The sequence below is a fragment of the Vipera berus genome (genome assembly GCF_964194415.1).
Source record: "Vipera berus genome assembly, chromosome: Z".
Lineage (NCBI taxonomy): Eukaryota > Metazoa > Chordata > Lepidosauria > Squamata > Viperidae > Vipera > Vipera berus.
In genome coordinates, this window is record NC_138205.1 from 116,332,657 (window position 1) to 116,345,934 (window position 13,278).

General features: G+C 38.4%; 1 protein-coding gene across 1 annotated transcript in view; it reads right to left on the reverse strand.

Moving 5' to 3' along the window:
- Nucleotides 1-10,126, reverse strand: part of CUL2 (cullin 2) — a 45,831-nt gene extending 35,705 nt beyond the window's left edge. Inside the window, exons 1-6 of the mRNA XM_081346539.1 lie at nucleotides 10,004-10,126; nucleotides 8,315-8,453; nucleotides 5,317-5,419; nucleotides 4,959-5,053; nucleotides 3,164-3,269; nucleotides 1,436-1,518 (exon numbers count right to left, since the gene is read on the reverse strand). Of these exons, the coding sequence (XP_081202665.1) occupies nucleotides 1,436-1,518; nucleotides 3,164-3,269; nucleotides 4,959-5,053; nucleotides 5,317-5,419; nucleotides 8,315-8,433 (506 nt within the window). The 5' untranslated portion in view covers nucleotides 8,434-8,453; nucleotides 10,004-10,126. The remainder of the gene's footprint in view (nucleotides 1-1,435; nucleotides 1,519-3,163; nucleotides 3,270-4,958; nucleotides 5,054-5,316; nucleotides 5,420-8,314; nucleotides 8,454-10,003) is intronic.
- Between the last annotated feature and the right edge of the window lie 3,152 nt (nucleotides 10,127-13,278).

Sequence of the window (13,278 nt, forward strand, 5' to 3'; positions counted from 1 at the left end):
GGGACGAGTAACAGGCGCTCACTCTGTTACGCGGCACTCGGGATTCGACCCGCCAAACTGCCGACCTTCCGATCGACAAGCTCAGCGTCCTAACCCACTGAGCCACCGCGTCCCTTTACATACATATACATATACATATATACATATATGTTAAATGCTTGTTAACTATTTAGATTACCTTGCTAGGCCCCAAACATGGGACAAATCTTTATTTCCTGTTTCGGCCTAACCGAAGGCCATCCACAGGCAGTAGTCACAACAGTGACAGCTCATATTTGTGTAAATTTTTAGATTGCTAACAAAGAATTAAAGGGAGACCGATATTCTTTGTTAGCAAGCCTAATATATATATATATATATATATTCATTCATATATTTCTCTTTTTGAGGTAGGAGAGGCAAGAAAGAGAAAGAGACAGACAGAGGATGAAGATGGATGGATAGCTTCTCCTTCTTCAAAGTACCTAAAATAATTATTTTTCACAAAAAGTGTACATATATATATTTGAATAAGCAGGCATTAAAAAACCCCTGAAATCTGCCTGAAATTTGATACCAAGGATACTGGGCTTTTTACTCTTATGTATTTATGTATTTATGTATACATAATACTGAATATAACCCAGGCCATAAATAAACATACTGACATCCTAAAATAAAATAATAATTAAACTTTAACGTGTTTCATCAACAAATTCTATAAACAAGATATTACAACTTAATGTCAGCATACATTCAAACAGTCTGTTGAAAATCGCCAGGAGTCACTTTTGTTGAATTCAGTGGTATATAATTACAATAAATCAATAATCAGATGGCCTAACTTGACTTTTCTATACATTTGCTAATAAGCTATAGAATATGCAAGGTTTTTATATTGCTGACACTCAAAGCCTTACCCTGAAACAAGGCTGACTGACAGAAGTAGCTGAAGCTTGTACTGCTGATCAGTTCTGTAACACATTCAGAATTTCAGAAAGAAATCTAATCTGGGGTCAGTTCTTTTTTTTAAAAAGAAAAACATTTATACAATACTCTATAATGCCCAATTTAAAATAATTTTAAAATCACAAGAGCTATTTAGTAATGGAATTATTTAAATGTTCTACGCCAGTTACAAAAAAAGATGGATCTCAAGGTTCCAACAATAACTAGCAGAGTAAGAATGGTTCTGACACTTCAATAGCTTTCATTTACTAGGAGAACACATGTCTTGATTTTAGAGCTGAAAACACTTGCTTTATTTGGGCATCCTGGCAAATACTTGTAGTGAAAAGGTGGCTGCAATTATTACAATAAAAATATACAAACAGCCTCGTATATCACATAGTTTGCATAAAATATAATTCTCATAGTATAATAAAGGCATATGCATTCAAACAAGCTATTCTACATAATACATTTTTGTTTTTTGTTTTTTAAAAAAAGCACTCACTTTTTAATTTCACGGAGCAACATTCGAATGAGAACAGCCTGCAAGGGCTCAATCATTAATCTCTTCCACATATCAAGTGCTAGCTGTCATGGTACGATTAAAAAAAAAACAAGTCAATAATAGAACTGTCATTTCACTCATACTTATTTTTAAAAAAATGTTCAGCCCCAAATGCTTCAAAAATAGAGGAATATACTGAAAGGATACTAAATAGATAAATAAAGTGCAATAATTCTCCCACTTATGAAGGAAACCTCTAGCAACTGAATATCTACCAAATCAAAAATCTTATTGGCTTCCTCTCACTTGAAAAGAAGAGACGGTGGAATGTTGAATGGCATTTTTATGACCCCTGCTACTTTTTCTTTTTCAAACCAATTACTCTACACTGACCAAATTGCATCTAATATTCAGAAATAAGTAGCTTTTTGGAATTAAAGAAATTTATCTGCTCTTGGAAAACCTACAAATTAAGTACAAGTTAGCAGATACTGAATTCAAAACTGCTTACGTGGATATGCTTGCATTACTGATGTATCTTATTTCCATACATTATACATTTAATTTAAGGCTGCATGAGGTAAATATTTTGTTAAAAATGCAAGATTTAAAAGAGTTCAATGAAAGGATTATTAATGTTGCACAATAATTAAGCAGCCCTTGATTTATTTTTACTTTCAACCAAAAAATTAAAAACAAATCGGTAAACCAGCATGGCAGGGACTCTATGAATGCTCGTTATTGTAGTACAAAGCCTGTTAGTGTTTCTGTATGTCTCAACTTATGGCAAACAAAAATCAAGTCAGAGTAATCTTTAAGTTTTTTATTCTGCTTTCCACTTTCTCAAGACTAATTATTTCCCCCCCCCAGTCTCTCCTTAACAATTTGATCGTTCCTTCCCTATTTCAAAGGCCATGTTTACATCTCTTACTATTTGTTCTACATACTGTATCTCTCTGACATACTATAAACAGGTATCAATCCTATTGATTGCAATGGAATCCTATCTATTACTTTTTACCCATGAATTATTCCTGTCTCTATCTTTAACTAAGTCCATTTGACTTTTATTTCATAGCAAAAATAACCATTTACTGTTTGCTGGTAGAAATGTAATACAGATAGGTAAACAGATCTATTTCCTTTATAAAAATAAGCAAAAATATAAAATAGGCTTAAAGTGCACCTATCTCTCTAAAGCAGTGTTTCTCAACCTTGGCATCTTTAATATGTATGAACTTCAACTCCCAGAATTCCATGATGCGTGGGGAATTCTGGGAATTGCAGTTTCAGGTTGCCATGGTTGAGGAACACTGCTGTAAATGATTAATTTTCATTACACAGGGTCCTGAAAAGGTCTGAATTAGCTCTATTCCTACCTACTTCTAATTAAAGAAGCTACCTTAAACAAATAAGCATTGAATACATGACAACCATTAATTATGCTTGGTATTTCTGTTGTCAGAGTCTTGCAGCCCATATTTGATCCTTAGAGTTCACCCTTCCTATCTAAGTACAGCAATTTCAATTTCTCTCAACAGATAAATCAGAAGCTAGTTAAAAGCCAATAATAGCTTATTTTATTCAGGAAAATAATACAAGCAAGCTTTGTTTTATGGATCGAACAAAATAAATTACATGATTTTGAAAAGGCAAAAATTATCTTAATGGATCAGAAAATATGTATTTTACAGTTACCTCTCCACAGTTATTTTCCATATTACTTACTTCTCCAATCTCCATTAATGGTTCACTCATATCCACACCTCCATAACCATATTGAAGATCAGCTTCAGTCAATTTATTCTTTTTAATAAACTGCGTGTTGAGGTATCTATGAAAAAAATATTTCAGATATTTTCTAAAACTGTTCTATGGAAGAGAAAGTAACAGGAACATTTTTAGACCCAAGGAATATGTATGCATATAAGATAATGAACCTCTATCATGTCCCAAGCTTGGTTGGTGCTCAATTTTGGCTGAGTTCCTGGAGAAATCAGTTGATAGAGAATAAAAGCATGATACAATCTTACAATCACTGAAAACTCTGAGCTTTCAGCCTAATCACTGTGGCTCTATTTCCAATTAAGGTTTCCCACAGGTAAACTGATCTCCATCAGGCAGATTGCCCTGATGAACAGGGGATAATGTAAACTGTTTTCAAGTTTAAAGATGTTTTAAGGCAAACTGTCACGTAGAGAGACCTTGAAGTTTCCTGCCTATTTAATATACCCAATAGCAGACACTTCTGCCTTTTGATGAAAACAAATAAAAGGGCAGACGTGTTAGGTAGCGGAGACTGTTGGCAGTTAGCTGGTATTGCATGAACCCAAGTATAGCAGGAGGAAGAACCTACAATTCAGGATCCAGCACGATCTGAAAGAGAGCTCTATGGAGTGGACTGGCTGGTAGAAAAGGTTGAAGCGTTAGTAAGGATGGGGCAGATACCAGTCTTTTAAGGATGCACAAGGTAACTATGACTCGATAGCTTGACAAAGATATTGGAATTCCAAACTATTTAGAAAAGCATTATTTTTTTTCTTTCCTCCTGTTCTTTAGACTAAAAGAAAGCCTGAAAGTAAATGCAGTGAACCTGTGAACTGGAGAGAGCGTATCAAACCTGTAACAAAAATCTCTTCTGTGAATGAGAGAGGGAGGAAAAGAGACAATCAAAAAGTATTAGAAAATGTGTAGTTTGTGGAGTTTCATATGAGCTATATATATTCTTTTCTACTGAAAAGTGTAATTTGTTAAGCAATAAAGATAATAATTGCAACTCAGGGTTGAAACGAGAGGTCCTTGGTGTTCTCTGAGCTTGGTGGTTTTCTTGCAGAGGTTTCATTGCCCAAACTGGTGATAAAACTAGCACTGAGGATGTTACCTAGTTTGGGTAATGAAATGTCTGCAAGAAAACAACCAAGGTCAGAAAGCACCAAGGACCCCTCATAATTTGTTAAGCTAAGGCAACGTTTTTCAACCTTGGCAATTTTAAGATAGTGCTTTTCAACCCTGGCTGACTGGGGAATTCTGGGCATTGAAGTCCGCATATCTTAAAGTTGAAGTCCACATATCTTAAAGTTGCCAAGATTGAGAAACAGAGCTAAGGTCATGATATCCTTTAGAAATAAACACCAATTATTCTTCTAAAAGCACTGTAACAAAACAACCATCTCTGTAATTTTAGAGAACCATGCAGATGTGTCTCTAAAATTTTTGTTCCATTTTCCACTTTTCCACAAACACACACCAGATATGGGGCAAAAAAAAAGTTTCTAGCCGATTTATGGTCCTATTTTGTTTTACCAATATAGTAGCGGAAGTGGGAAATATGTGGTCGGAATACAATAAATTGTCTTTTGGGTATTATGATTAGCCAAGCCCCCAAACCTCCAACTTTATACGCTTACAAGGTTCTCCCCATTAAGGATGTTCACAGCAAGCGTCAAAACAATGGATCAAAACCATAACTCAATTATGAGTAATTACATATCCAAATTCCAGAATAAGTTCAAAATGCACTTACCTATATAAACAGTCCATATAATCTGCCCCTTTACTGTATTCATCCCAATTTCTATGATACATTACCAATATTTTTTCTTCAGAGTCCAAGACTTTCTATAAAAAAAACCAGATTAAATTTTATTATTCATGCTCTATTGTATTTGAAATGTTAAAAAGCAACTCACTGTGTAATAAATTCAACTCCATGAACTATTTCAAACATTTGGGGCATAAAATAACATATTAACATGTTTATGTCATGTTTCAGAAAATAAAAATAAATGGCTGTCTTCTTCCAGCAGATTATAAAATAGCTTGCACGCTAATTAATTCTGACAAGCAGCATTAACATTTTTTTTAATCCATTCCACAGTTACCTTGTGCAAATGGCGTACATGATTTTCCAAAAATATTTTAGTTTCCATATAAAGTCTCTCTCCAAGAGGTTCGGGATAGGCCACACACAAAGCATATATGTCCCTGGGTATTAAGTCAAGGTTAAAATGTTTTTTGTTTTTGTAACTCAAGTTCTAATGAAATATTGATAGAAAGGGAAAAAAACCAATGTCTTACTGGAGTTCCAAAGTTCATGTGCCTTTCCAGCTGCTGAAGAGCCATGGTTTTCAAAATTTTCAGGCTACAGGGAAAAAAAATCCCATGATCCCTGTTTCTCTGAAAGTGTAGAGAACACTTTGGGGTAGAAGGGAGAACTTTCTCCAAAATATGGCACTACAAGGGATTAAGTGCAAAGCATCCATATATTCATGGAATATTGTGTAAAAGCCCCTTGGACTGAATCTATGGAAAGGAAACTATCTTCCAAATCACTATTTTCTAAAGACCAGATGATTTGTTCAACTCTAGAGCACAAGTCTGTTACTCACTAACCCACCAAACCTAGCTGCTCAAATGTTGTCTTTCCTGTGCCAACTTTTTAAAGGGCTTACTTAGCATTTTTGTGGGTTTTTAGTCTGACTACCTACCACTACTGTTAAAATACAATATAGAAGGAAAGTATATGACTCCCAAAATTGTTTTGCTTCTATGCTAAGTTGAAAGTCACACTCATTTGCAGTATATAGATCACCATTGTCTTAGTTCCTAAACAAAACACCCTATTTCATCAAAGAATTTGGAACAGCCTTGAAAAACACATGATTGAAAAAAGATAACACTTTTTATACACTTGAAAGGCCATGGAAAGTTTTTCCTTGTTGCAGACCATGTTTGAAACTCTACAGGAATCAATTCGGTCTAGTGGTTAAAGGCTCAGGCTAGAAACCCTGAGTTCTAGTCCCACAGCAGGCACAAAGGAATGGGCCAGTCATTTTCTCAACACACCTCACAGGGTTGTTGTTGTGAAATAGGAGAAGGAGTATTATGTATGTTCCCTGCCTTGAGTTACTCTTAAAGTAATAAAGGTTGAATAAAAAACCCTAACAAATAAGTAAGTCTTTCTCACTAAAAGACAGGAAAAACTTCCTAACACAGCAGGTTGACAATGAACCAATTACCAAGATTGATGGTGTTATTTATTGCAATGTTCAAATGGAGGATAGACCTTTATCCAAAGGGAAAGACTTAAGTGGCTCTACAGTCTCTTTCAATTGTATAGTTTGACAAATAGTAGGGTAAATAAATAGCAAGTTTGTGGAAAGTGATTGAATGAAGCCAGAGTCAAGGGGAAGTCACAAGACCATGTGCAAAGAGAAATGGTCTTATTTATTTGGCAATAGATAAATAAAGGAAAGGTTAGAACTGAATTTTTAAAAAAGCTTAGTGCGAAAAAAATCAACATTCTGAAGGTAACCCGTACCCAATAAATAAAAAACAGTTATATTATTTTACAAAATGAAGTCATAAAACATTCAGTTATTTCTAGAAACAGACTTAAGTTGTCATACATCTGCTGGGAGGGTGGCACAAACATAGCAGGGCCAGAAATATCTCACTTCTAGAGAGGTTCGAACGAGGAGATGTGAAGGTCAAAAGGTAAGAGAAAGGGAGTTACTGCTTCAAATAAAAGTGCTATGTGGCCTTTCCACTGCTCTTTTCCAAAAGACTAGAAACTATACTGGGACACTCAATGTCCAAAGCATGCTTAATCTTGCTTTCAATTCCACAAGGAGCATTTCTTAATTAAAAGAGGGATTAAAATCTATGATACAATTAAACACTGCTTCCATTTGATTAAAGAGAGTAAAACAATCTATATTTTTAAGTAAGATACAAGATTTTTTTCCTAGATATATATATGCCACATCTACTAAGGATGATTAAAAATGTATTAATTATCCACTGAAACCTTTGAGAGCATTCTTTTTTGCCTTCTTTCTCAAACCATAGTTAAAAGACATTAATGAATTAAGATGGAGACAGAAGCACAGGACCCCCTTTAAAGTAAAAATCCATACACGTCATTAGGAACACTCTTAAAAAGTTGGTACTAACATAGACAGTTGCTAGCTTCTCACATTATAGTTAGCCATGCTACCTGAAATAAATAAAGCAGAGCAGCCTGCAACACATACTACACTAAGCTTAACCCATAGTTTACAAATTGGAATGGCTAGAATTATATAATATATATATTTTAAAAACAGTGTAGTTCAGTTCAGTAGTTTGATCTATGGCTACTGATGCAGTCCCTGAAAGATTTCCTGAACTTTCACTTCCTAGCTAGAGTGTTCTTCTGTTCCATAAACAATTTTAATCTTCCTGTCATGGACACCCTCATATAATAATAAAGTTTATCTATGGACTGCAGATAGATTATATCCAACTCAGCACAACACATTATGTCAAGCACAAATAATAGATTATTTACTAATCTATACCCCTTAAATAGAAGTTTACAAGATTCAAAATCGCCAGATGGACAAGTATCTATCATTTCCTCTAGAGCACATGATTCCCTAGTTCTAGCCAATCTTAACTTTCTTCAGAATAATTCCAAATGAAAATCCACCCGCAGCCTCTTCCCTTTTGCTGTGCTGTGCTTTTTGTTGGGACCAGAATAAAGCTTAGCAGTAGTTCAAATGAGGTTAGCAAGAACAGTGAGAACTAGTGGGTTTGATTAGAACCATGTTTTCTTAATTAGAAATTGCATTTTCTATTCAGAAGAGACTGCATAGAATCATATACTAAACGTACTCTTTGTAATTTAGACATACGTACCATTCTTAGCAAATTAGACTTTGCTTAATCTACTATGTATACTATACATAATTCTTAACAGTCATTATATTATAAAACTTATTAATGCTAGAGCTGATGCTGAATGTATTTTATTCAGCTCTGAATTCTGTAAAAAATCAATTTCTGTACATCATTTAATCCTGTGTAATCAATATCTGTCCTCTAATAAAAGGATACGAGAAGCGATCATTCCACGTTGCTCTTTCAACATAATCCAGCATAACAACAGCCTTAATGGTTGTGAGAAGCTTGTTCCATGTTTCATCAAAATCAACTACTCGTGGTTTCAAGGACATTGTGGGGAAGTAAAATGAATCTGCAAAAAAAATCCAAATATGCAAATATGATTATATATTTTTGAAATATTAATCTTAATTTTTTGTTACAATATCTATGTAAAAAAACATCCTATATTGCTAGAAAGTCTGGTTTTCTTCAGATACTTCTCTAAACTTTACTACTACTACTGAACTTTATTACTACTAAAAAGTTGCAGCTACTGGTGATTTATCCTTATGATTACTTCTCCCACCTGAATTACAAATTCTAAATCAAGGAAGGATATTTTGGATGAAACTCAAATAGATCAATTCCTAGCAAAACCTTAGGTGAAAGAGTATAAAAATAACAGTATCAAGAAAAATAGCTTATTTCTATTATATTTTGTAATATACAGTGACATCTGAAGAGCATGTTGGGTGTTATAAAAGTTTAATTAAAGCAAAAAGCTAGGCTATTGCAGGAACCCCTAAATTAACTTTTCATATGGCCAGTTAAAACAAGGATAAATAGGTGAACCATTTTTGTCATATAATTGGGAGTAATAGTTCATAAGTACAGCTTGAGTACTTTTATAAAAACATAACATCACTAGAATAAGTATAAGTGACATAATATTTGTATTGGTTGTGGTCTTGTCAGCAAATTACTTTTCCCATGCACTATAAACTGGCTGCCTTTCTGTATCACAAACTCTAAACTAGAGCACAATCTCCTGTTATCTTTTTTTCAGCATTGCGAAAGTAAAGTAAATATCCGTCTGGAAGATAATGGCATGAGGCCATCCTCATGAAGGAAATGCTATAGAAAAATGTGTAAAATTTAAATGCTCTCTAACTTTAAGATTCAGCCAGCATTTAACATTTTGCATCCTTTATTCGGGATCGACAAGCAAGGACCCGGGAGAAGTTGGGACATCCCGGAGTTTGAAGGCATAACCTTATCTCACCTAGATTAAAGGAAATATAACATGTTTTTTTACACTGGATCAGCCTGTTTGCTTCCAGGATCATGCAACTATTCTCTTCCCCCACTCCAGCCATGCCCCCTCCCCCTCCAATGAGGGCAAAAACAAAAACACTGGTGTGGACCGGATGATCCTATCCGAATTTTCAAAATCAGGCACGGCTTTGGCCGATGCCTTGCGGGGTCAGGGCCTGCTTGGTGCCTATTCCAGCATCCACACCCAGCAGCTTTTACATCCTGCCGATTTGAAGTGACTAACTCGGCAAGGATGTCAGCCGATCCGCTCTAAACACGGGTTGCACCATCTCTAGCTCCAGACACAAGCACGCACGCGTGTTCGCATACTCACATTTAATCCTGAAAGCGAGAAAGGGGAGAAGCAAGCGATAATCGGCTAAAGTGATGCGGGCGGGGAGGCTGCTAGCCTGACCAGCCGACGGTCAATGCATCAGTTCCGTCCCCCCAAGAGGAAGAAGCCGGAGGTAACCGGGAAGAGGGAATAGAGAGGAAGGGAGACACCGGATCCTCCAGGGAGCGATGAAAGGAGATGTCGCGGGGGGAGGGAAGATTGGCGAAGGAAGAGCATCTCCCCACCCTCAGCCTCTTCCCTTTTGCTGTTACCTGGCAACTGGAGAGGCCTGGGTCAGCGTCGCGTCCCCACGCCCTCGCCGCACCGTGTGTACCTCGCGCGCAGACTGCTCTCCCAGACCCCCCTCACAGGGTTGCCATTACCCAGCCGCCACGGCTGCCCGTTGAGCCCCGCCCTCTGGGCTCCCATTGGCTCAGCGCGAGCGGGGGCAGAGCGGGCGCGACCATTTCACCAATCTTTCTTGACGCCCTCCAAGGCTGAAAGGCAGCCGTTTCTTTCCTCCTTTTCTCAGCGGTGTCTCGTCCTGTCAGACAGCACGTCGGGGCTAACAGCAATAACCTGACTGCTTTTCATTACTCTTTTTACTTCTCCTCCCCACCCAGGCTGCGGGGAGAGTTGGTTTCGTCCCATGTATGGAACACGAGAAGGGCCAAACAAGCACGCCACTGCCGTTCCTTCACATAAATGAATAAATACGGCTTCCTCCGGCGTAGCACAAGGGTTGGATTGCGCAGGCGCAGTCAGACTTTAACCTGCGCGCGGTCTCTCACTTTGTCAGGTGAGTCCGCGCTGCTTTCTGGCCGCGGGGTGCTGTCGAGTCCCGTTCTCTCTCTTTTTTCTTTCTTTTGAGAGAAGCCTTTTTCAGAATGGGTTAAAAAAATTGCTATATCTACGGAGGAAAACAACAGTCCGGCTAATGCTGCTGCGGTTCCTCGATTTACTATATCTCGCCTTTCCCTCAGAAGCTCCAAACCCTCCTTCGGGCTTCTCTGACAACAGCCCTTTGAGGTGTGGACGCAGACATCGGGTCACTCAATATGCTTCTGCGGCTGAGGTGTGGGGGGACTTCATCCGGGTCTGTTTAAGGACCACAGGTTGTGCCGTATCGGAAGCTGCCGTATTCGAAAAGCTGATTGGTGGGGGTGGGGGTGGGGGATGCTGCTGATTTGCAATGGCTCCGATTCACGGCTGGTTTTTTGGGCTTAGTTTTCTATGAAACTCTTTTTCCAAATGGTCCCTGCTGAGATTTATCTTCCAAATATTAAACGTTTGAAAATATACTGTGATGCAGAATCAAATATGATGTTGGAAAGCCTGCTTTGTCACAAGCCCTGAAAGAGAGATGTCAACGGACATTTTGAAATTTATGTAAAAACGCCTTGCAGTCCAAACTAACAGTTCTGAGTCCTATAAAATTACTGTAAATCAAGAGCCCAGGTATTTTATAACTCATTCCCTACTTTTGTTGTTGTTTTTGTTGTTGTTGCTTTCAACAAAAACAGGAATCAAAAGGCATTTAAATGAGTGCAGGTTTTTAAACTTCATCTTTAATATAGGCCCTGACATTTCCTTGCTCTAAACACTGAGCAATCTGATTTGTAATTGTTTCTCAAGTTATTGGCAACTATCTAAATAAAAAAATAACCAATCTCAGAATGGCTCTGTTATAATACCCTGTGATTAGCTCTCAAGTGAACTGTTACTGGAGAGAGAGGGGTGAAGGACAAATACACAGTGAGAATAGATCTGTCCAAAGTAGCTTAAAAGTCTTGCTATTTCAAGACACAATAAAACTTAATCTTGGTGACTTTACAGATGTATCCTGTGTAATATGTTTAGCAAGAGATTCTTCCATTTGATTCTTTTCAATTCTACAGCCCTATTGTCTTTTCCCATGCAGGTATAGTATAATCCTGATAGCTTTCTTAAAATCAAGCAAACTACTGCCCACTGCTGCATGCAGAAATTTATATTCTCTGTAGGAGAACCATGTGCAAAAAATCAGGACATTTTGAAAGCACTTTCCAAGTAACAGAATTTATTAAAAGACATAAGCTATTGTGAGCTGCAGCTCATTTTGTCAAATGCTTAATAACCGGGGTTAGATACTGTGCAATAAAGCTGGTTGTCCTAATATGCTACAGATATTCCAATATTCCAATCTACTGAGGAATGAAAGATGCATGTTGCCTTTCCTACAGTTTAATATTTATATAGACTTAGCGGTTGCTGTACTTACCAAAAAAAAGAAGGTGGGTTTTTTTTGCCTAACTAAGCTCTTGCTTACACAGATAGCCCTTAGGTAAATTTTCAGGCCTTAACAAAATACTGCAGGGGCAAAAGCCATGACTCAAAATTATTATTTTTTTCTTTTCTTGAGAATATCTAGCTGCTATCCTTCCGAGGTAGGTAAAATGAGGACCCAGATTGTTGGGGGCAATAAGCTGACTTTGTATTAATTAATTAATTTATTTATTTATTTATTTGTTTTTATAAACCGCCCTTCTCCCGAGGGACTCGGGGCGGTGTACAGAGTAAGATAGGCAACAAAACGAAACAGTATTGAAAAACAATAATCAAAACAAAACAAACTGGGACCCCAATTAGAGCTATCAGAGCTATCAGGCCAGGCCGGACTGCTGGAATAAGTAAGTCTTTAAGTCGCGCCGGAAGGTGCGTAGGTCGGGGGCCATCCGGATTTCAGTTGGTAAGCAGTTCCAGAGGGCTGGCACACACACTGAGAATGCCCTCCCCCTGGGCGCCACAAGCCGACATTCCTTGAGCGGTGGCACCCTGAGGAGGCCCTCTCTGTGGGAGCGCACAGGGCGGTGGGGTGTTGACATTGGCAGAAGGTGCTCCCGTAGGTAGTCCGGACCCATGCCATGTAGGGCTTTGTATGTCATTGTTAGCACCTTGAACTTCACACGGAAGGCAACCGGAAGCCAGTGTAGCGCACGGAGGAGAGGTGTGATATGGGAGTATCGGGAGGCTCCCAAAAGTGTCCGTGCCGCTGCACTTTGCACCAGTTGAAGCTTCCGAGTGGATCTCAAGGGCAGCCCCATGTAGAGAGCGTTACAGTAGTCTAGGCGAGAGGTCACAAGGGCATGGGTGACTGTACGTAAGGCATCCAGGTCCAGATAAGGCCGTAGTTGGCGCACCAGTCGAACCCGGGAGAAGGCCCCCTTGGTCACAGCTCCTATGTGATCTTCCAGGGAGAGCTGTGAGTCTAGGAGGACACCCAGGTTGCGGGCCCTATCAGCAGGGGGTAGTAACTTGTCCCCGATGTTAAGGGATGGGATGCTCTGAGTATCCTGGCTTGCCGGTACGTACAGCCATTCAGTCTTGTCCGGGTTCAGTTGAAGCCTGTTCCTCCCCATCCATTCCCGGACCGCTTTCAGGCAGCGGGACATCACGTCGAGGGCATCACTGATGTTGTTTGGAGTTGAGATGAAAAGCTGGGTGTCATCAGCATACTGATGGTACCCTACTCCAAAGCTGCGAATGATCTCACCCAGCGGTTTCATGT